The 20,464-nt window shown below is 35.3% G+C and overlaps 1 protein-coding gene across 16 annotated transcripts in view; it reads left to right on the top strand.

Moving 5' to 3' along the window:
- LOC144967044 (serine/threonine-protein phosphatase 6 regulatory subunit 3-like) overlaps nt 1-20,464 on the top strand; it is a 42,815-nt gene that overhangs the window by 14,896 nt on the left and 7,455 nt on the right. For 2 of the 16 annotated variants that reach the window (XM_078903800.1, XM_078903801.1), the window contains exons 10-26: nt 370-496; nt 1,106-1,264; nt 1,933-2,058; nt 3,233-3,297; nt 3,831-3,949; nt 4,802-4,887; nt 5,468-5,557; nt 6,748-6,845; nt 7,249-7,309; nt 8,455-8,588; nt 8,935-9,062; nt 11,008-11,209; nt 12,506-12,582; nt 13,139-13,204; nt 16,882-17,104; nt 18,456-18,659; nt 19,074-19,118. In XM_078903800.1, coding sequence (XP_078759926.1) covers nt 370-496; nt 1,106-1,264; nt 1,933-2,058; nt 3,233-3,297; nt 3,831-3,949; nt 4,802-4,887; nt 5,468-5,557; nt 6,748-6,845; nt 7,249-7,309; nt 8,455-8,588; nt 8,935-9,062; nt 11,008-11,209; nt 12,506-12,582; nt 13,139-13,204; nt 16,882-17,104; nt 18,456-18,659; nt 19,074-19,118 — 2,010 coding nt within the window. Of the gene's footprint in view, nt 1-369; nt 497-1,105; nt 1,265-1,932; nt 2,059-3,232; nt 3,298-3,830; nt 3,950-4,801; nt 4,888-5,467; nt 5,558-6,747; nt 6,846-7,248; nt 7,310-8,424; nt 8,589-8,934; nt 9,063-11,007; nt 11,210-12,505; nt 12,583-13,138; nt 13,205-16,881; nt 17,105-18,455; nt 18,660-19,073; nt 19,119-20,464 lie in introns of all 16 variants that reach the window. The other 14 variants (XM_078903807.1, XM_078903808.1, XM_078903811.1 and 11 more) reach the window with 10 other exon arrangements.

Here is a 20,464-nt window from a genome sequence, read left to right on the forward strand (position 1 = left end):
TCTCCCTTTTTTTTTTGGGGGGGGGGGGGGGGGGGGTGCCTTTATGAAAATCTTGTGCACTAATTAGGTTTCTCTCATTCTTATGTTCTTTTTGGATTATTGGTTGGCAGGTGTCAATGAATCTCAAACATTTCTCATATGCTCTTTTATTTTATAAATCAGTCAATTTCTATCCTTTGGGAGACTAAAAAAAGATATAAATCAGTTAATTGATTGTCATGATGTTTTGTTTTGCTGTTGTGATTTTTATATGGCTAATAATTAAATTATAAATTATTAGTTTTGTTACCATAACATTCACATTGTATATTGTACATTCTATCTATTTTGTGAGAATCAATGAGATGACCTTTTTTTACATCATTGCAGGTCAGAGGCATCCGATATGATGCTGAATGGTGAGAATGATCGCATAACACAAGGCATCAATAATGTTATATCAGCTATTATCCCACGATTAAAAGATTTCCACGACCTCCTGGTGAATCCACCAAAAGTAAGTCGTGTTTTATTGGATAATGTAAATGTTGCTGCTCGAAGCTCGAAGAAATGAATAATAATTTGAAGTTGAATGTAAGCTTAAATTTAATTACAAAGACAGATCAAATGAACATTTCGGGTTTCCCCTTTATCAACAAAACAGGATGAATGAAACACCACAGATGAATGAGATGATGTGGTGGCGTAGTTAAGATGAATGTTTTGTTTAGGAAAATCGTCACATTCGTTACGATACAACCAACATTTTTATTATTCAAATTTCTCTTTTACATCATAAAATTTAAAGAACATGAACAGTGTGTTGTAGAGCATGTTTTGTTAAAGAAATTATTTATCACAAGAACTTACTGCTATTGTGTTTGAGTGATAAAAAAATACATTATTTGTGTTAGTTGGGTGTGAAGTTTTGGGGAAAATCCTGAAAATGGCTGGTAAGGAAAGGGTCAATGGGTTGAAATATCAATATTTTCACTGGGTTTTTTTTCTTTTGATTTTTGTTTTTTTTTTCCCCGGCTACAGCACCAGTTGAATAATGAATCCACAATGTAGTATTTATCATTAGCAGGGAGATTTGTAATGCATTTATTCATTTATTTATTTTCAGCAATTTTATAGCACTATGCCATCGTCAGTTGGGTCTTTAGATCCACCTTTGGGTAACACACGGTTGCAGGTAGCCAAACTTATAACAGCCCTCGTAGGTGCTAATATGCATCAAGTCAACACAGAGCTTGCTTCCTTGGGGACTATCAACACTCTATTGGTAAGTTTCACTTTGAATGAAATAGTTATAACCTCATATTCATTCATACAAACTTAATGACTCCAATAAATTTAGTTTAATATAACATCAGTGTTTCAATAATTAATTTTTACCACCATCTGCATAGCAGATTATAAGTCTTAACAAAATTGTTAGCAACCATTTCATATAGTTTTCCCAGCCAGACAGATGAAATATTTTGTGCAGGCATGTGTATAAAATGGTGCCAGATAAGAAAAAATCAGCCTGCCTCAACTGAGGAAGACGTCGATCATCAGATGAGGCAGGCTGAGTTTTATTCTTGTATTTTCTTTCTGCTTTTGTCTAGCACTGTTTCATAATATCCTATCAGCCTACTTTCGATGCCCTTTAGACCAATAGCAGTTGCAATGGATTCTCTTTACTGTTCTGTCTCTCTCTCTCTCTCTCTCTCTCTCTCTCTCTCTCTCTCTCTCTCTCTCTCTCTCTCTCTCTCTCTCTCTCTCTCTCTCTCTCCTCTCCTCTCCCCTCCCCCCCTGTAATGAAATGATTTTATTTGGGATTTTTTTTTCTTTTAATTATTTGAAAGTAATTATTATGTTATTAGTTTGTTGGGGTTTTTTTTTTTAAGGAAAAGAAACCTTATCTTCTTAATTATTATTTTTTATTATTTTATTTTTTTAATACAGGATTTGTGTTTTAGGTATGTGTGGAACAATTTCCTACATACACAAATAGAACAGTGCCTTCTCATAATACTCAACAATGGGCCAATAACCATTGATGGGAAACAGGAGCATCCCTTATTAACACAGGTAGCGTAATTTACTTATTTATTCATATATTTTTGAAATGGAAAGGAAGGAGAGAGAGAGGGAGGGGGGGGGGGGGGGGTTGGAAAAAATGTAAGTAGTAGTGATTGTCACCATAACTATAGCTATTTAGATGTCCTCTTATGATTGAATAACAATCTGTGTTGGATTTCAAAATTGATTATTTTTCATGTATTTGATTGTAAAAGAAAAAAGTAATATCGCTAAATGGCACTTTGTCATTTAACATTGTTTTTTGGGGGTGTTTTTTTTTTTTGTTGATGTTGTTGTTAAAGTATAATTCATATCTGATCTGGTTGTTGTGTAATTAATTATAATTGTGATGTTTCGGCTTGTAACCCAGAAAGTGATAGAGCAAATATAAGCAGATAACATCAACATAAGGAAATGATAAATAGGACTAGAAGAGTGATAGTAGATAGGGGGAACTGGTTGATAAGTTTCCCTCCAGACCAAAACTGAACTTAGCCGGGATAGAGAAGGGGAGAAGGAAGAAATAGGCTGTGCTTCACGTACTGAATATTAAAGCGAAATTATAATAATAAAGGAAAGGAAATCGAGATGAATGATAATGATGCACTTATGACAGGAACTAGTTTTACATCTACAACACAAAGGGGACCGACACGATTCTACTTATCCATCCATTCTGCTTTCTAAATCTCCTTCCATCCCTGAATAAAGCATACATGTAAATAATAAAATAAAACACAACCACTGTACTCGTGTCGTGTCCAGTCAAGGAAACTGTCACAACTCTCTCTTTCTCTCCCTCCTCATGCATCACTTTTTATATCGATGGTTCGAACCCCATGAATGGGTGGTTGAGTAGTTGAGGTAAATTAGCAACCCGAGGAGGCTTCAGCCAACTCTGGACTCGTTCGGGTTATGTTCTCGCAACCAGTGCCAGGACATAACATAATTTAATAATAATAATCTTTATTATCCAAATAGGCAATTATTGTTGGGTTACAGCTCTTGTAATAGGCGAAAAAAAGTAATTAAAATAGTGGTAATAATGATGATAATACTGATAGTAATGATGATGATGATAATAATAATAGTAATAATAATAATAATAATCATCATCATAATAATAAGAAGAAGAAGAAGAAGAAATTACAGTTAAACGTTTTTCTTTTGATGATATTTCCAGTTGTTCACAGAATACAAGTTTGTTGAACGATTACTAGAAGAGTGGGACACCAATGATCAAGAACAGTAAGTGTAACACTGGAAAATTAACTCTTTCCGATTGTCTTTCAATCACTGGTTCTCTCGCATTCACAATTTAGAACAGAGAATAGTAACAAAAATAACACTAAAAAAAACTTTTTACAAGGATATTTTTCTATCGATATAAATTTGTTTTGTATATAAATAATTCACAAACCTTGTACTTTTATGCAAGGCCAAAAAAGGTTCATCAACAAATAAGGAATTCTAAAAAATATGTTTCTTTTATTAGTATTTCTATTATTCAGGCAACCCTTTACCGCTTCCAAAATGTAGAAATTTTTTTAATGCTCAATCATCTTTTAGATTTATAGTAAAGTGATCATTTCCATTTGGTTGACTAGAGAAGGCTAAATTAGTACGTGTCTCAAGTTGTAACACGGGAATTCCTCAGGTCTTCATTTACAAATCAATATTTGTTACAGAATTTGGAGAGTATTTATGAAAATTTTGACTTCCTCTTTTACATTTTTTATTGGTTATTCTTCAATTGAAAATGACGTTTTATCATTTTTTAGGGCAGCACCAAACGGAAAAAGAAAAGGTTTTATGGGTCACCTCACCAAGATGGCCAACTCCATCGGCAGTTTATTAGAGAAAGAGGAAACAAATAATATAATCAAGGATCACTTCAATGGTGAGACATTTTATCTGTCGGTGCCAACTGTAGGTAAAAAAAAAAAAAAAAGACCAACAACTATATCGATGGCCCGTTGATCAAACCTCTGCAGTATAGTATCGCAAAGAGGCTATTTCAGAGGTTTGATCAACGGGCCATCAATATATTTATTGTTGTTACTTTTCACTACTTCAGAACAATTTTATGCTTTTCCTTCTTTAAAACTGTTTACTTTTTAACACCAGAATTAATTACATTTGATACTTATAAAGCTGTCCTCAGTGCCTTCCTCTACAACAATGGCGCGGTGTGCTTTGTGCATTGGCCATTTCTGTTGAATTTCAAGTTTCTTCAGCTCTACACTCGCAAAAAGTGATGTGAACTTAGTCATTTGTTGAATGAACTAATATCAAATATGGCTGAAGGAGTCAATTTTTGGCAAATTGTAAACTTTGCCTCCTAAATCTTACTGTTTTTGAGAGAAGCAATCTTATACTATTTGTGGTACTGAGATTGGCTGCTATTCTTTTCGTTTCTGACTTATCAACCACAGTAAAACCCTCTTTAATTATATGCAGATGTTTTATTATTTTCTTCAATTTAAAATTACTGTCTGTATAGGAATTATGTGGAATAGCTGCAAGATGAAATGACAAAAGTTGATCGTTTCTGAAACTGTTATGTAAATGAAGGATCACTCTGTATGTATATATATATTTTTTTTAAAAGAATGAAAGAAAGATTTTATAGGCTTATTTCCTCCATGGATGTTCTCTTTTCTTCTCTTGTTTTTTTTTTTCCCTTTTTTTTTTCTTTCTAAATGATCATGTTGCTGCATTTGTTCTGAATGTTATTCTGTTTTCTACCCAGAACTTTCAGAAGAAACCAGAGAGAGGTGGAAATCATTTTCTGAAGGCAGTTTAGCAGACGTCAATAAGAGAAATACAATAGAGTTGGTATGTTTGAATGAACTTTTAAAAAAAAATATTTTACATATTTTAATCAATGGGAATATAAAATTGGAAAATTTGTTTCTAGTTGCCCTAAGTGAGCAAATTGGGAGTTGATAATGATTCTAATAATATCTTCTTTATTCTATCATATGTAAATGTTGCTGCTCGAAGCTCGAAGAAATAAATAATAATGTGAAGTTGAATGTAAGCTTCAATTTAATTACAAAAACAGATCAAATGAACGTTTCGGGTTTCCCCTTTATCAACAAAACAGGATGAATGAAACACCACAGATGAATGAGATGATGTGGTAGTGGCGTAGTTATGATGAATCTTATTTATTCTATCATAGAATGCCTAGACCATAATAATAATTAAGCTGCAAGAGCAGAGATGTCTTGAAATACTCTGTCAATTTCCCAAATTTTAAGGAGGTTTACTTCCTTTTTTGGAAATTTCCAATCAGCAGCTGTGAATTATCTATTAATAATCATAAACTGTATCAAGTCTGTCTCTCTCTTTTGATTTTTCATTTTAAGAATGTCTGTTAAAACTTATTTTGTAAATTAACATTTCATTACAGATGCGAAGTCATCCCCTTGTTTCAAGTAGCGAGGATGATGATGCCGATTTCAAAGACATTCCTTTCCCTCAGGATACTGCCATGCAACAGGTGAGAGACATCCCTGTTGGAGTGCCCAATACTTTTTACATGAACTAGAAAGCACATTATTTTTTTTAGATAATAAGGAACAAACTAGTATGAAGAAAATCGGTTCTTTCTTTTTTATATTCATCATTTGTCTATAGTACAGTGCTGATGGCTTTCCTCGGATCCCCGGAAATCCGCAATTTTTGTGTCAGAGGAGGAATTTCCTCCTATAAAAAAAACCCATTTTCCTCAATCAAATTTTCTGGCTTTGAGAGATTTGATGTGTAGTGGAACAAACCGGTGCAGTTTCCCCACTATCCAGAAGATAGCTAGAGTAGTTTATCATCTCAATGACTCTAAAAGTGGGGGTTAGTGAAATAAACATGTGGCGTAAAGACAACCATTCATAATTTTCCTCCTTTTTCCCTTTTTGTCACCATCAGCACTGATAGTAGGAACTATACTTCATCTCTTTTAAATTGCTTTACACAGTGATTCGTTTATGTTGAACAGATGGAAATCCTTCATTTTAAGGTGATGCAGATTTCTTTTCTCGATGCTCAGATCATTTGGACAGAAAGCACTAAATCTATACTAGAAGCAGATTTGTTGAACACCAGAAAAATAGATGATTATATGAATGTGTTTAATGCCTCTTGATTAAGCTGGCATGATTGAATGAAGCCTCTGTTTTAGTATGGGGAATTGGCCACTGAGCTGTAGAAGAAAATCCACAGAGCTTTTATAATAACAAAAGCTAAATTTTGCAGGACTAAATACCATTGGCTTTTAAAATGAATTATTGATATTGCAATCTACAGTGCTGATGGTTTTCCGCGGAAATCCGCGATTTTCGAGTCCAGAGGAGGAATTTCCTCCTTTTAAAAATTACATTTTCTCGAAACAATGTGCTAGCAATGAGAGAGTTGATGTGTGGTGGAACACACAGGTGCAGTTTCCCACTCTCCAGAAGTTAGCTAGAATATCAGTGATAGTTTATCATCTCAATTGCTCTAAAAGTTGGGGGTTTAGTGCAGTAAAAATGGGGCTTAAAGGTAATGGTTCAACGTTTTCACTTTTTGTCACCATCAGCTCTGAATCCAGGTTAGTGTTGTAGTTGTGTATTTTGTTATCACTTTGCTGTGTATTAAACTATTCAAAAGACGGCTGTAATGAATTATTGTGCCTGGGTCTCTCTACTCTTCTCCCAGGCCTTCTCGGACTACCAGCTTCAACAGATGACCAGCAATTTTATAGATCAGTTTGGTTTTAATGATGAGGAATTTGCTGAACAGGATGAAAAGATTGAGTAAGCTTGTTAACAAATATTATTAAGCTTTCGTTAATAGTGTAAAATCAGACTCCTAGTCTTTTTAAAATTATCTAAAGACTCAAATATTTTTTTAAAAAATACATTCTAGGAAAAGGAGTGATTTGTTGTTTTTATTGAAGATAGAACAAATATGAGTTTTTATTTATCTATACATATATATATCTTTTGATTACATGTTAATCTTACTGGAAATTTTAGTATCTGTCAACAGAATTTATTAAAATCGTCAGTTTGTTGGTGGTATGGCTAAAGTGATAACCATTTCATTTTTGTACAAGTTGATGTAACAAAAATTGACGTGAAATAATTGAATTAGTAAAAAGTATTTTTCAGAAGTAAAAAAATATTCTACTGTATCTAAAAAATGTTTTATTTGCAGTGCCACATTTTCAGACAGGATATCAAGTATAGACTCGGACATACAAGTAAATGACGCTAAAGTGAGTCCTTTTTTAAATTTCACCATTAGACAATTGTTTTTCTTATTCACTATCTGCATCTAATTAGTATCGGCCTAAGTACATGTAAATAGAGGGAGGGGGGGGGGGGGGGTTCTTTTCATTGTTTTAACGACAACACAGTGTGACATTGTTTTTAAGAACAGTAATCGTGAAGCATTTTCTCTGCACACTGTTTATAAACCCTTGTTTCCAATCCCTCCAATGTAGATCATCTGTCGACCGTTCTTCTTGAATTTAGCGGCGTCGTTTGTTCACCATGTCAAGTTTCTCCGTGTTTCTCATGCGTTGGTTTGTCATATTCCTATGACTCGTCCTCATCATCATTAGCTAGGCTTTGTCTTTTGTGTGGCTGAACGGAGCACAATATCTCCTGAGATGGCAGTTCACCGCTGATGGGTATATTGTTGTCCATAGTAACAAATTGATGGAATGCTCCGGCCTAAAAGTTGTGTGGAACGGGAACAGCATCGTTGATTTCATATGGCTGTTGGTTGTCACTCGAACCGCAGGTGTAGCGATTAAGAGGAGATGGTGTACGACGAAGCAGAGCGATTATATAGAAAAAATTCCGTTTTTCTGCAATGTGTAGCGTATTAGCGGAGTGTGATTTAGCTGAGTGAACTGAACTTAATTGTTGAATTATATGAGTCAAGATATATTGATTATTTATACGGAATTGCTTTTTTTGTTACCTTCAGCCATTTCAATAATTGATGAAAATTTTTTTGCATTATTTGAAATCTATAAACACTGCTTTTATTCTTTAATCTGCCAAATGTATTCTACAATTAAAAGAATAGAAGAAACTGCATTTCAATTGCCATCTGTTTTTATATATGGACATGAAAACTTGACATGTCATGTAGGTAAAGATCTTAATCGACAAAAATCCTTCTTCGGGTATGATCATAAAAAGGGTCATCGTTGAAGCAAACAATATTCAAATGTTGCTCTGTGTTGCCTGTGGCAGATCGAAGTTTGGGTTTGTTATGACTGAAACATAAACAATAAACCGTCCTGTTGAATATTGAAATGCAGTTCTTTTTTTTTTCTGCTGATATTGTGACTTTTATCACATGTTGTTTTAAAACCAGTTTTCTACCTATCTCTCTGGTTTTACACAGCAGTCCAGTGCTGCTCTTTTTGAGCAAATGTGCAACGAGAGAATTCAACAATTTGACAATGATGATAGCGATGAAGACATTTGGGAAGAGAAGCCAATAACCTTTGACAAAAATCTACAACAGTGTCGATCAGAGTGAGTATTAGATGATTTTAATTATTTGATTTTTTTTTTTTTGATTTTAAAAAATTAATTTTAAAATGTTAGTACTTATGTAAAGATGCTCTTTTTCTGGCTTTAGTCGGAAATCTAGCCTTTTTTAATTTTCAGGCTTTTAAACTATGGCAAGAGCATTCAACTTTATCACGAACAAGGAATTGTTAAAAGGAAGAAGATTTTTAAAGCAACTTTTGATTATTAGTGCCATTTTATGTATTTAAAAAGAACATAGAATATAATAATTTAATTGAAAAATATCCTCCAGAGGCTTTTTTTCTAGAGGATTTATGTCAATTTTTTTTCCCTCTCTGACAAATGTCAGAAGGTTACAAGGTGAGGCTGCCAGATGTAATAGTAGTGATGAGGACAGCACAGATAGTGGAGATGAACTCTATTCACCAGTCAGGATAACTCAGTCGTCAGAAGGCATGGAAGTGGATAATGCAGAAAGTGAGTGGCAAACGATTTCGAAACATGGCATTGAAAGACAGTTACTTTGATCTTTTTCTGTCCTTGACAAGGGAGCTGAAAAGGAATTTGGGTTGTGGACAAGGATAAGAATTTTTAAAAAAAAAAATTACAGTAAAAACCGGTTAAACCAAAATTGTCTTAACCGAAAAAAACCTGTCCTTGACAAGGGAGCTGAAAAGGAATTTGGGTTGTGGACAAGGATAAGAATTTAAAAAAAAAAAATTACAGTAAAAACCGGTTAAACCAAAATTGTCTTAACCGAAAAAACCTGTCCTTGACAAGGGAGCTGAAAAGGAATTTGGGTTGTGGACAAGGATAAGAATTTTAAAAAAAAAAAATTACAGTAAAAACCGGTTAAACCAAAATTGTCTTAACCGAAAAAACCAGTCCTTGACAAGGGAGCTGAAAAGGAATTTGGGTTGTGGACAAGGATAAGAATTAAAAAAAAAAAAAATTACAGTAAAAACGTTAAACCAAAATTGTCTTAACCGAAAAAACCTGTCCTTGACAAGGGAGCTGAAAAGGAATTTGGGTTGTGGACAAGGATAAGAATTAAAAAAAAAATTACAGTAAAAACCGGTTAAACCAAAATTGTCTTAACCGAAAAAACCTGTCCTTGACAAGGGAGCTGAAAAGGAATTTGGGTTGTGGATAAGGATAAGAATTAAAAAAAAAAAAATTACAGTAAAAACGTTAAACCAAAATTGTCTTAAACCGAAAAAACCTGTCCTTGACAAGGGAGCTGAAAAGGAATTTGGGTTGTGGATAAGGATAAGAATTTAAAAAAAAAAATTACAGTAAAAACCGGTTAAACCAAAATTGTCTTAACCGAAAAAACCTGTCCTTGACAAGGGAGCTGAAAAGGAATTTGGGTTGTGGATAAGGATAAGAATTTAAAAAAAAAAAAATTACAGTAAAAACCGGTTAAACCAAAATTGTCTTAACCGAAAAAACCTGTCCTTGACAAGGGAGATGAAAAGGAATTTGGGTTGTGTTTAAGGATGAGAATTTTTTTTTTAAAAGTTACAGTAAAAACTGGTTATACCAAAATTGTCTTAACCGAAAAAAACGCTAAACCGAAAAGAAATCAAAACATTGTCATTTTTTTCCTCTTTATTTCTTATAATCAAGTATAGATAAACCAAAAGCCAATATGCTCAAACTATCTATAAACTGAAAAGAAATTGCTGAATAACTGAAAAACCTAAGAAAAAAATTCGAAAACCGAACAAAATTCCTGTTACAACTGTAACCTAATGTGCTTTTTTGTGTCCATTCAACACCCATCACACACCTCTGCTGAAACCCTCTCCACTTCATCACTAACTCTCCACCCCCCCCCCCCCCCCCCACACACACACACACACACCACCCCACTCCACTCTAATCCACAACGCCTTATTCATCTCTGTCGCCTCTTTACTTCCCCACTCACTTCCCCCTCTCAACCAATCCTACCGACTTCATCAGTTCATTCTCAGTTGATGGTGAGAACACAATTCAATGTGCTGATGCAAAGCAGTGATGTTGTAAATCCATACAGATGAATTTGGAGTTAATAACACTATTGCTCTCTTTGGCACTTACTACCACTACGCTCGTTTGTGTGCACATATACGTTCACACACACACTACACAACTTCAACCACAAAGTTACACAGTTGAAGAATATAATATGATGCATTGTGTATGACAGTGGGATGAATGATTGCGGAATAATAATAATACTGGAAATCATGATAAGCTTTTGGTATGCCTAACACGAAATAGAATACCAAGTCCCTCCACAATTTCGGTTTAACCGTTTTTACTGAATTTCATTTTGTGTTGCTATCATGTTTTAAAATTGCTCTCATTTAAAAAAAAATAAATTTTCTTTTAATCTTCATTTAAAATCTTTTCTCTCTTTTAATTAAAAAAAAAGATTCATGGTGTGTGTTAACGCCTGATTCAAGTTCTCAGTCAGAGCCTGTGGCCATGGATACAACATCCCCGTGGGACAAGATTAACAAGTCAAATAGTGATCCCTCAAATGACAACTGGGCTGATTTTAACAACACACCAACGCAGTCTGGCAATGAGGACAACTGGGCTGATTTTAGCAGTTTTGATACAACTCCCTCTGGGTAAGGATTTTCATTGCTTTTTTCTGTCTTCATGTCCTCATAAGAGTATATTTCTTTTTGTTTTGTTTTCATTGTAGCCGTGAAAGGGAAAAAGTTGTTTTGGTCTCCTTTCCATTGTTTTTCATTTGATTAAACCCAGGGATTTTTATTATTTTTGTTTTTTTGAGAGGGATATAGGAGAGAGAGAGAGCACCCATAGATCTGTGTAATTTAAATCTATTGGTACTACACTTGGGGTACGAAACTGTGGAAATTGAGTTCTCTGACGAAATGCAGACTTGACTGTGATTATTCTTGTGTCAAAAGAATGCATTCAAGCATTTAATATTAAAATTCTACAAGCTGTTGACTATAAAAAATATTGAGCAAAAATTAACATACCAGCTTAAAAAATGAACAAAATACTTAAATGATAGTATTTATTTTAAACATCTTCTTTTGCCAACAAGATAACGGTAATATGATACATACAATCCAGGAAGCTGGAAATATAGGTCTCTGGATGGAGAAAGGAAGACATTGATGTTTTGTTTAGTATTAATGAAATAAATAATAATGTGAAAATGAATGTAAGCTTCAATTTAATTACAAAAACAGATCAAATGAACCCTTCGGGTTTCCCCTTTATCAACAAAACAGGATGAATGAAACACCAAAGATGAATGAGATTGAGATCTCATTCATCTTTGGTGTTTCATTCATCCTGTTTTGTTGATAAAGAGGAAACCCGAAACGTTCATTTGATCTGTTTTTGTAATTAAATTGAAGCTTACATTCATTTTCACATTATTATTTATTTCTTCGAGCTTCGAGCAGCAACATTTACATATTTAGTATTCATGTGAAAATAGGTATATTTGTATGAATCCGTATGAATAGAAACATTTTCGTCTAGCAAAAGTACAGTACATGGGAAAAGTAAATAAAAGTAGGGATTGTTGTTATTTTGGGATGAAAAGCTTTTGTGGGAAAATTGTATTTTTCCTCGAAGTAGAATTGGAGCTTGGTATAAGTTTGACAAAGATGAACAGCAAAATTATTGCATCAGGCTTTTAAGGGTCACAAGACAGGGTTTTTTTTGTTTTCGGCCCTGGAAAAAATGTATTTTGTTTTGGTTGCTTTTCTTTGAAGAGGGGGGGGGGGGTTCTTCTATTATTTACTTACAGAGATTTGAGGTTCGTATATAACTTGCAAGGAAAGCATAAAAATCATCTTTTTGTTAAGTCTGCATCTTTGAGTCATTTTTATTTATAAAAAAGATTCTTAAATTCCTTTATTTTTGTTTCGGCACAACAGAAATGAAGATGGACCAAGAAGCAGTTCCCCTGTCGCCATGGACACCACAGAACATCCAGGCAGGAGTAGTGCTTACAGTGAGTAGATTTCATTTTGTCAAAGTTTTTGGGTTTTTTTCTTTTTATGCTGTTATAGTAATCTTATTACATAAAATCATCACATGAGGTGGAGATTTTCATTTACCTTTTCCATGTTAATTCTCAAAATATTTTTTCAAATTTGGGAAATTCGTGGAAATTTTGAATTGCCCTTTTATTTTTATTTATCAATAAATTTTCTTTTGAATTTGATCAAGTTTTATATGAGAGTATATCTGTAGTCTTGTAAGTTATATACCATTTACGTAAAAGGTGGCCATCTTACTTCCGTATTCTCTTGGAATCTACATCTGATCCCTATTTGTTCCCAATTCCCCTTTGTCTTACGCTCTCTTTGGTGCTTTAATTGTAATTCTAGAACTTTCGACTATCCCATTTTCTTCCTTTTTACTGGCGCTGATTTAACCTAAATGTGTTGCAAGCGCCGTAAAACCCTTAAAAACAAACACATCTTACTTCCATGTCTCAGCTTGTATTTCTTTGGTCAGAATTTTAACTTTTTTAATAATTTATTTTTCGTTGTTCCATTTTACAGTTGTTTTTAGCAATACATCAGAAGACAAAGAGGCAGAAGCCAACCCAGTCCCAGCCGAAGCCACAGGTAAAATTACCACTATTTTGAGGACAATTGGATTCAATAGTCTGATGTCACGTCGCCCAGCAACGGCGGCCATCATGGTTCTAAACAAAGAAAATCTGTACTTTTTATTCTTCATGCTGGCTAGAACTTTTCATATGTCTTGTGACCAGAATGTGTTAAAACTCAAAACATGATCAGATTTATGTGTTTGTTTTTTTTTCTCTGGATACAGATTTATGCTCGTTGGAGAAATATTTCATAAGGGCATCCGCCATTGTTCCGATAGTTTAGAGCCAGTTACTAAGTTACCATGCGTCATTACAAGGGAAGTGACGTTACGACTGTTAAGCGTATTAAGACATATTATTATTAATTCTTTTTTTTTAAAATGAAGACTGTAAATGTTAAAGAATACCAAGCTGCTAAAAGCTTAGGCTGTAAAAAAAGTCATGTACGTAAATAAATACATAGCAGCGGCTAACTATCCTGATAAAAATTTGGGTCTGTACTGAGTTGGCAATCTGAGACTATTGGAATGTTTATAGATAGTATGCACTTGGCTAAGGCGTTCACAACATTGCCATCCGGAAGTATAACGGACCCACACACAAAACTGTGTGTAACCATGATCGTTTATAGTCTGGTTAATACAGTTTAGTGAGAATTACTCATAAACACGGATGGCAAAAAACAATAACAAAGACCTGAGTGACGTCATCTTCGAACTATCTCTATAATGGAAATGAATGACCCTTGCATGTCCCTGGATAATATTCTTGCTTCCTTTTTTTATTTATTTTTTTTTTTTTAATTTTCTTTGACCACCAAATTAAAACAGAGTACATTGAAACAAAGTACAGAAATAGCTTGATAAAGTAGTCCAAACATAATAGTGTTGTTTTGGGTCACGCCGACGGTATTGTGTGTTATGGTGTCCCGATTTAGCCCATTGTAAAGTAATATTGGCCGCTGCTATGTAAATATAACAGTTTCAAAATGACAAAATATTTACTGTAAACACGAACAAATTTTGGATTGAAACCCCGTGATTGAGTCCAAAAGGCTCTCTGATAGTATTTAGTGTTTTTTTTTTTTCTTTTTTTTTTTTTTGGAAGCTGTTATATTCATTTCTATTCCATTTTTACTTTTGAATGTTTGAGTTACAGAATGACAACAAATTAGAATGTCTTGAAAGCAAGACTTCTTAAAATGTATGAAAAGGGGTGTAGGGAGGGGGAAAATAAGATTTCAGTTTGCTCATTATTTGTGATTTCAATATTAAAGAAGATTTATTTTAGTCTGCATTTATTGCTGACATGTATACAGTGATGCCAAAACTCCGGTTTCACCGGAAAAAACTCCGGTCTGGAGCAAAAAATTCCGGGCTCCGGGCAACTTCCGTCAAATTCCGGTGAGGTCAATTTGTTCCACAACCCACCCCCCCCCCCCCCCCCCCCCCCCATTCCAACCACCACATCATCATCATTACCACTAGTATTACAACCATCATCACCACCACTACTACTGCAACCACCACCACATCATCATCACTACCACTACTACTACAACCACCAGCTTCACATCATCACTACCACTACTACTACAACCACCACTACCACATCATCTTCACGACCTCTACTACTACAACCACCACCACATCATCATCACTACTACTACAACCACCACCACTACATCGTCATTACCACTACTACTACAACCACCACCACCACATCATCATTACCACTACTACTACAACCACCACCACATCATCATCACTACTACTACAACCACCACCACTACATCATCACCACCACTACTACTGCAACCACCACCACATCATCATCACTACCACTACTACTACAACCACCAGCTTCACATCATCACTACCACTACTACTACAACCACCACCACCACCACCACATCATCACTACCACTACTACTACAACCAACACAACCACATCATCATTACCGCTACTACTACAACCACCACCACCACCATATCATCACTACCACTACTACTACAACCACCACCACCACATCATCATTACCACTTCTACTGCAACCACCACCACCACATCATCACTACCACTACTACTACAACCACCACAACCACATCATCATTACTACTACTACTACTACAACCACCACCACCACCACATCACCATTACCACTACTACTACAACCACCACCACCACATCATCACTACCACTACTACTACAACCACCACAACCACATCATCATTACCGCTACTGCTACAACCACCACCACCACCACATCATCACTACCACCACTACTACAACCACCACTACCACATCATCACTAACACTACTACTACAACCACCACAACCACATCATCACTACCACTACTCCTACAACCACCACCACCACATCATCATCACTACCACTACTACTACAACCACCACCACCACATCATCACTACCACTACTACTACAACCACCACAACCACATCATCACTACCACTACTACTACAACCACCACCACATCATCACTACCACTAATACTACTACAACCACCACCACATCATCATCACTACCACCACTACAACCACCACCACATCATCATCACTACCACCACTACTACAACCACCACCACATCATCATCACTACCACCACTACTACAACCACCATCACCACCACATCATCATCACTACCAATACTACTACAACTACCACCATCACCTCATCTTTATCACTACCACCACTACTACAACCACCACCACCACATCATCATCATCACTACCACTGCTACTACAACCACCACATCATCATCATCATCACTACTACTACTACTACTGCTAATGCTACTACTATACTACAACAACAACCACTACAATATCATCATCACTACCACTACTACTACAACCACCATCACCACATCATCATCACGACCAGTACTACTACCACCACCACATTATCATCACTACCACGACTACTACTACAACCACCACCACATCATCATTACCATTACTACTACAACCACCACTACCGCATCATCATCACTACCATTTGTACTACAACCACCACCACATCAACATCACTACCACCACTACTACAACCACCACCACATCATTATCATCACGACCACAACTACTACAACCACTATACCACCACCACATCATCACTACAACTACTACTTCAACCAGCACCACCACCATATCATCATCACTACCACTACTACCTCAACCACCACCGCCACCATATCATCATCACTACCACTACAACTACAACATCAACCACTATCACATCTTCATCATCTCTACCACTATTACTACAACCACCAACACCACATCATCCTCACTACCACCAGTACTACAATCTCTACCGTTAGGTTTTGGCGCTTTACTTCATTTGAAATAAGGAAACTTTGGGATTGTAATTTGCAATGTGTTTATGTATCATAATATACACTGTAATTCTAATCAGTTATCTATTTAGAACTATACAATATGTAAGCACAATGCCAAATATCGTTCCAATTCCTTTTTTTTTTTGTGAGCGGAAATTCCTCTTTCGGCGTTGAAATTCCTACGAGTGGTGGCTGAAACTCCTGTGAGCCAAATTTACAGTTGGCATCTCTGTGTATATATATAAAGAAAGAATGTGATATGGGTACAAAATGCATATCAGGCAATAATTTAAACTAATTATGTCATTAAAAAAATATTTTCTTCTCTCGAAGGTGATTCTCCTGCTGTTGATGTGCGTCTGTCTGCCTTGGATAAAGACGAAGAGCAACAGCCTGATTCCACGTCTGCTAACTTTGTATCAGAGACTCAAAGCTCTGTAGACAGTGATAAGCCTAGCAGTGAATCTGGTCCGCCTCTTCCAGACTCGTCACCCCCACCCCTCCCTGGGTCCTCCCCTCCACACAACGGGTCGTCTGTTGATGCTTTGGTCACTAGGTAAACATAACAAGTCGTTGATTGTTTAATTTTGCAATGGGCATGATGATCAATATTACATTTCCATGTGCTCGAGGTCATTGGTCACATTTGCAAAGTGTGCTCAAAATTGTTCACTGTTTGAACATTTCTGACATCACAATTGGTAATTTTGCTGAACATGACTCATGGGTAAGTTTACAACTTTCATAAACAAAGCAGCGTGTTTACATCTCTGAAGAAATATCCAATCGTTGGACAGCAATAAATCATGTGATTGATGACTCAGTTGGACGAAAACATGAATATAGATCACTCCCATTGGTTTATAATGATTGGATAATGTTTTTTTTAAATTCATTTTATTCATTGAACATTTTTCTTTTCATGATAAATCAAAGGATAAAATTGCTTTGTCATAGATATGACTACTTTTTGTTTACTTGTTTGTTTCCTCTTTTCTATTCTTTCTTTTTTTTCTGGACTTTTTCTTTCTTTCTTTCCTGTTCTTTGATATACATTTTATTTACTTTTAATTCTGGGCGTCTTTGGAAACTTTGTAAAAGGATTTTACAGGTCATTTATAACTTTAACCTATAAATTCTCAGTCAATTGGCCTAAATCAACAAATTTGTCAAATTAAAAAAAAAGAGAAGGTAAAAAAAAAACAAAAGACCCACAAATGTAGTCAGATAAATAAATAATGAATACATTATGAGGCTTTAAAACAATAATCAGGAATGTTCCACAGTGCTACACATTGCACAGGGGTCACTTATATCATCAATGGACAATGGATACCTTTTAGGGATTATGGCGAAGTGATGCTCTTTTAGATTTTCTGTGTCTGAACACATCCCATCCCTGTGTAGCTGTCTTCGTACAGCCTTTGTGAAATTATTTTTTGCCTTCCAGACCTGTCATATTCATAAAGGTAGCCAAGCGTGGTTGAGTGGCTGAGCGATAAATTTCACTATTTGGGGGGGGGGGGGGGGGGGGTGATAAAAGTGGAATAGTTGAAGGCCATAAAATATCGACTCCGTCTAGATGAGACCCTGAGTCACCAGACATTCAGTGAATGTTAAATTTGAAATTTTGGATGGGTGCACGTGTTGAAAATATGATTTTTTTTGGGGGGGAAAGATATGAGAAAATGGGAATAAGTATTGGGGAAAAAAATATAAATCTTTTCAAATGAGAGGTTGGTCAGCAAGTCTGTAACTGCAATTATACAACACATGTATGTGGTTAGAGATTTGGATTGTAGGTTTTCCCGGGACATCCTGAAATTAAAAGCTGTGACCAAAGAAAGGGTAGAATTGTACATTGTCCCATTTGATTAAAGTCATCCATATTCATCTCAATCCCACAGTTCATCCGAAAGTTTCAACACGGGCTCCGCTGTTGATGCTGTGATTGTCTCAACCTCTTCCTCATCCTCATCAGAAGCGTCAGAAGACGGCGGTAATTCATCATCTATAAGCAACATCACACCCACACCTAGCAGCAGTAGTGGCAGTGTAACGGACATCATCACGCCTGCATCTCCCTCTGATTCAAATAGTGAAAGTGAAAGGTAAACAAACTCTTTGTACTGTGTGTTTGCGATAAAGTTATGACGACTGCAGGAAGAGTTTTGAATTTCTTTCAGTGTTTTTTTTTTTTTTTGTTTCATTAGTTTAATGGTCAAAGATTTATTTCAGAACTATATTATATTCTTTTGACTTCTTCAACTTGAAGACATGGTATTGTTTATCTTGGACGAGACGAGAAGGGGAAGGACGTCATCTTTAGGGTTAGGTTTTTTTAATGTGATTTTTCAGTGGGGTTTTTTGGTTTTTTTTCTTTATTCTTAATAGGCCATTTTGTTTTTGTTTCTTTTCTTTTTTTCCACCCAAAAAAGGGTATGCTTTTGGTTTAATGAGTTATTTTATCTTGCATTTTTAAATATTGTTTTATCGTAATTTGTTCCTTTGCTCATTGCCAATAGAGCAATTAGTAAGGATTTCTCAGATGACCTTGGTGCCAACTTCAGGTAAGTCTTTTACTGTGTCTTATGTACACTGCGCCGATTAAATGTAGCTTCACACTGCCAACCAGATGATATTTTTATTTTATTTTATTCCTTTATTTTTGTTTGTTATCTTAAATTAATTCCATTTTTAAATATTCATGGAACCAAATACAAAACCAAAAATCATGGTATGATTTTCAAGCATATATTAGAACTCAATAATATATAATAAAGGAGTCGTTTAAGTTTGCTTGCCTCAATGACCTTGCATACAGTTGCACATACAATTATGCAGGAAACATTTCATATACATTCATATTTATTTTAGCTAATCAATTCTTTACTTGTTAATCCCTGTATTAATCTGGCACAATGATATTCTTGATTTCCGTAACTTAACGGCTTACGATGAGAGGGTGGTTGGCAGTGGCATTTAACCAGTTCACTGCTGTACTCGGGGAAATACATATATTTAAACATTTGGCCAGGAAGTCTCAGGTCTGAGAGTTTTTTGCCAAGATGAGGGTCATTTAAATCGATCAATATTTTGAAGGACAAATTTTCTGACCAAATTTTTAAATAAGTATCTTTCCAGATTACAGCAGTTAACTGTTTAATGACTTCATTTCCTTGTACATAGTTATGGAACAGCTGGCTTGACATGATTCTGTTCTAAAATATGCTCTGTGGGCAGGGAGGTACATACTGTGTCTTCTATCCCCCTATATCTGTTTTCCAACTTGCTTTTTGTCTTTGAACTTGGTTTTAATAATAATAATAATAATAATAATAGATCTTTATTGTCCATAAATATGGCAATTTGTCATTTAGTTACACTTGTCATAACGTTATATGATAACTATAACATTGAACAGACACCTCACTCCTACCCATTCTCTCTCTCTCTCTCTCTCTCTCTCTCTCTCTCTCTCTCTCTCTCTCTCTCTCTCTCTCTCTCCCTCTCTCTTCCTCTCTTTCTTTCACGCATGCGACATACACAACATTAACATTTTCATTTCATTTTCAATTCGTTACATTCTTGGCAATTCAACACCAAATATTATCATCATTATCAATTGGTCACTTCATCTAGCCTAACATTAAACAAATTAATCAGTCAATCAGTCAACGCATCAATCCTTGGTTTTGCTGTACCATATGAAATATTCAACATTTTTATTGCTGATGGAACGAACGTTGATTTATACTTGTCCTGGTCCTGGCCAGATATCCTGGCTGAGAGGGAGACAGTCAAATGTCTAGTTAGTTTTGGGGGATGATATTTTTTTCCTTGTAAATCATCTCTCTGTTATGCACCATATTATGTTTTGTATACATATTATATATGATTTGTAAACATTTGAGTG

Source organism: Berghia stephanieae, chromosome 3 (genome assembly GCF_034508935.2).
Source record: "Berghia stephanieae isolate SIO BIC M18660-M18661 chromosome 3, UCSD_Bste_1.3, whole genome shotgun sequence".
NCBI lineage: Eukaryota > Metazoa > Mollusca > Gastropoda > Nudibranchia > Aeolidiidae > Berghia > Berghia stephanieae.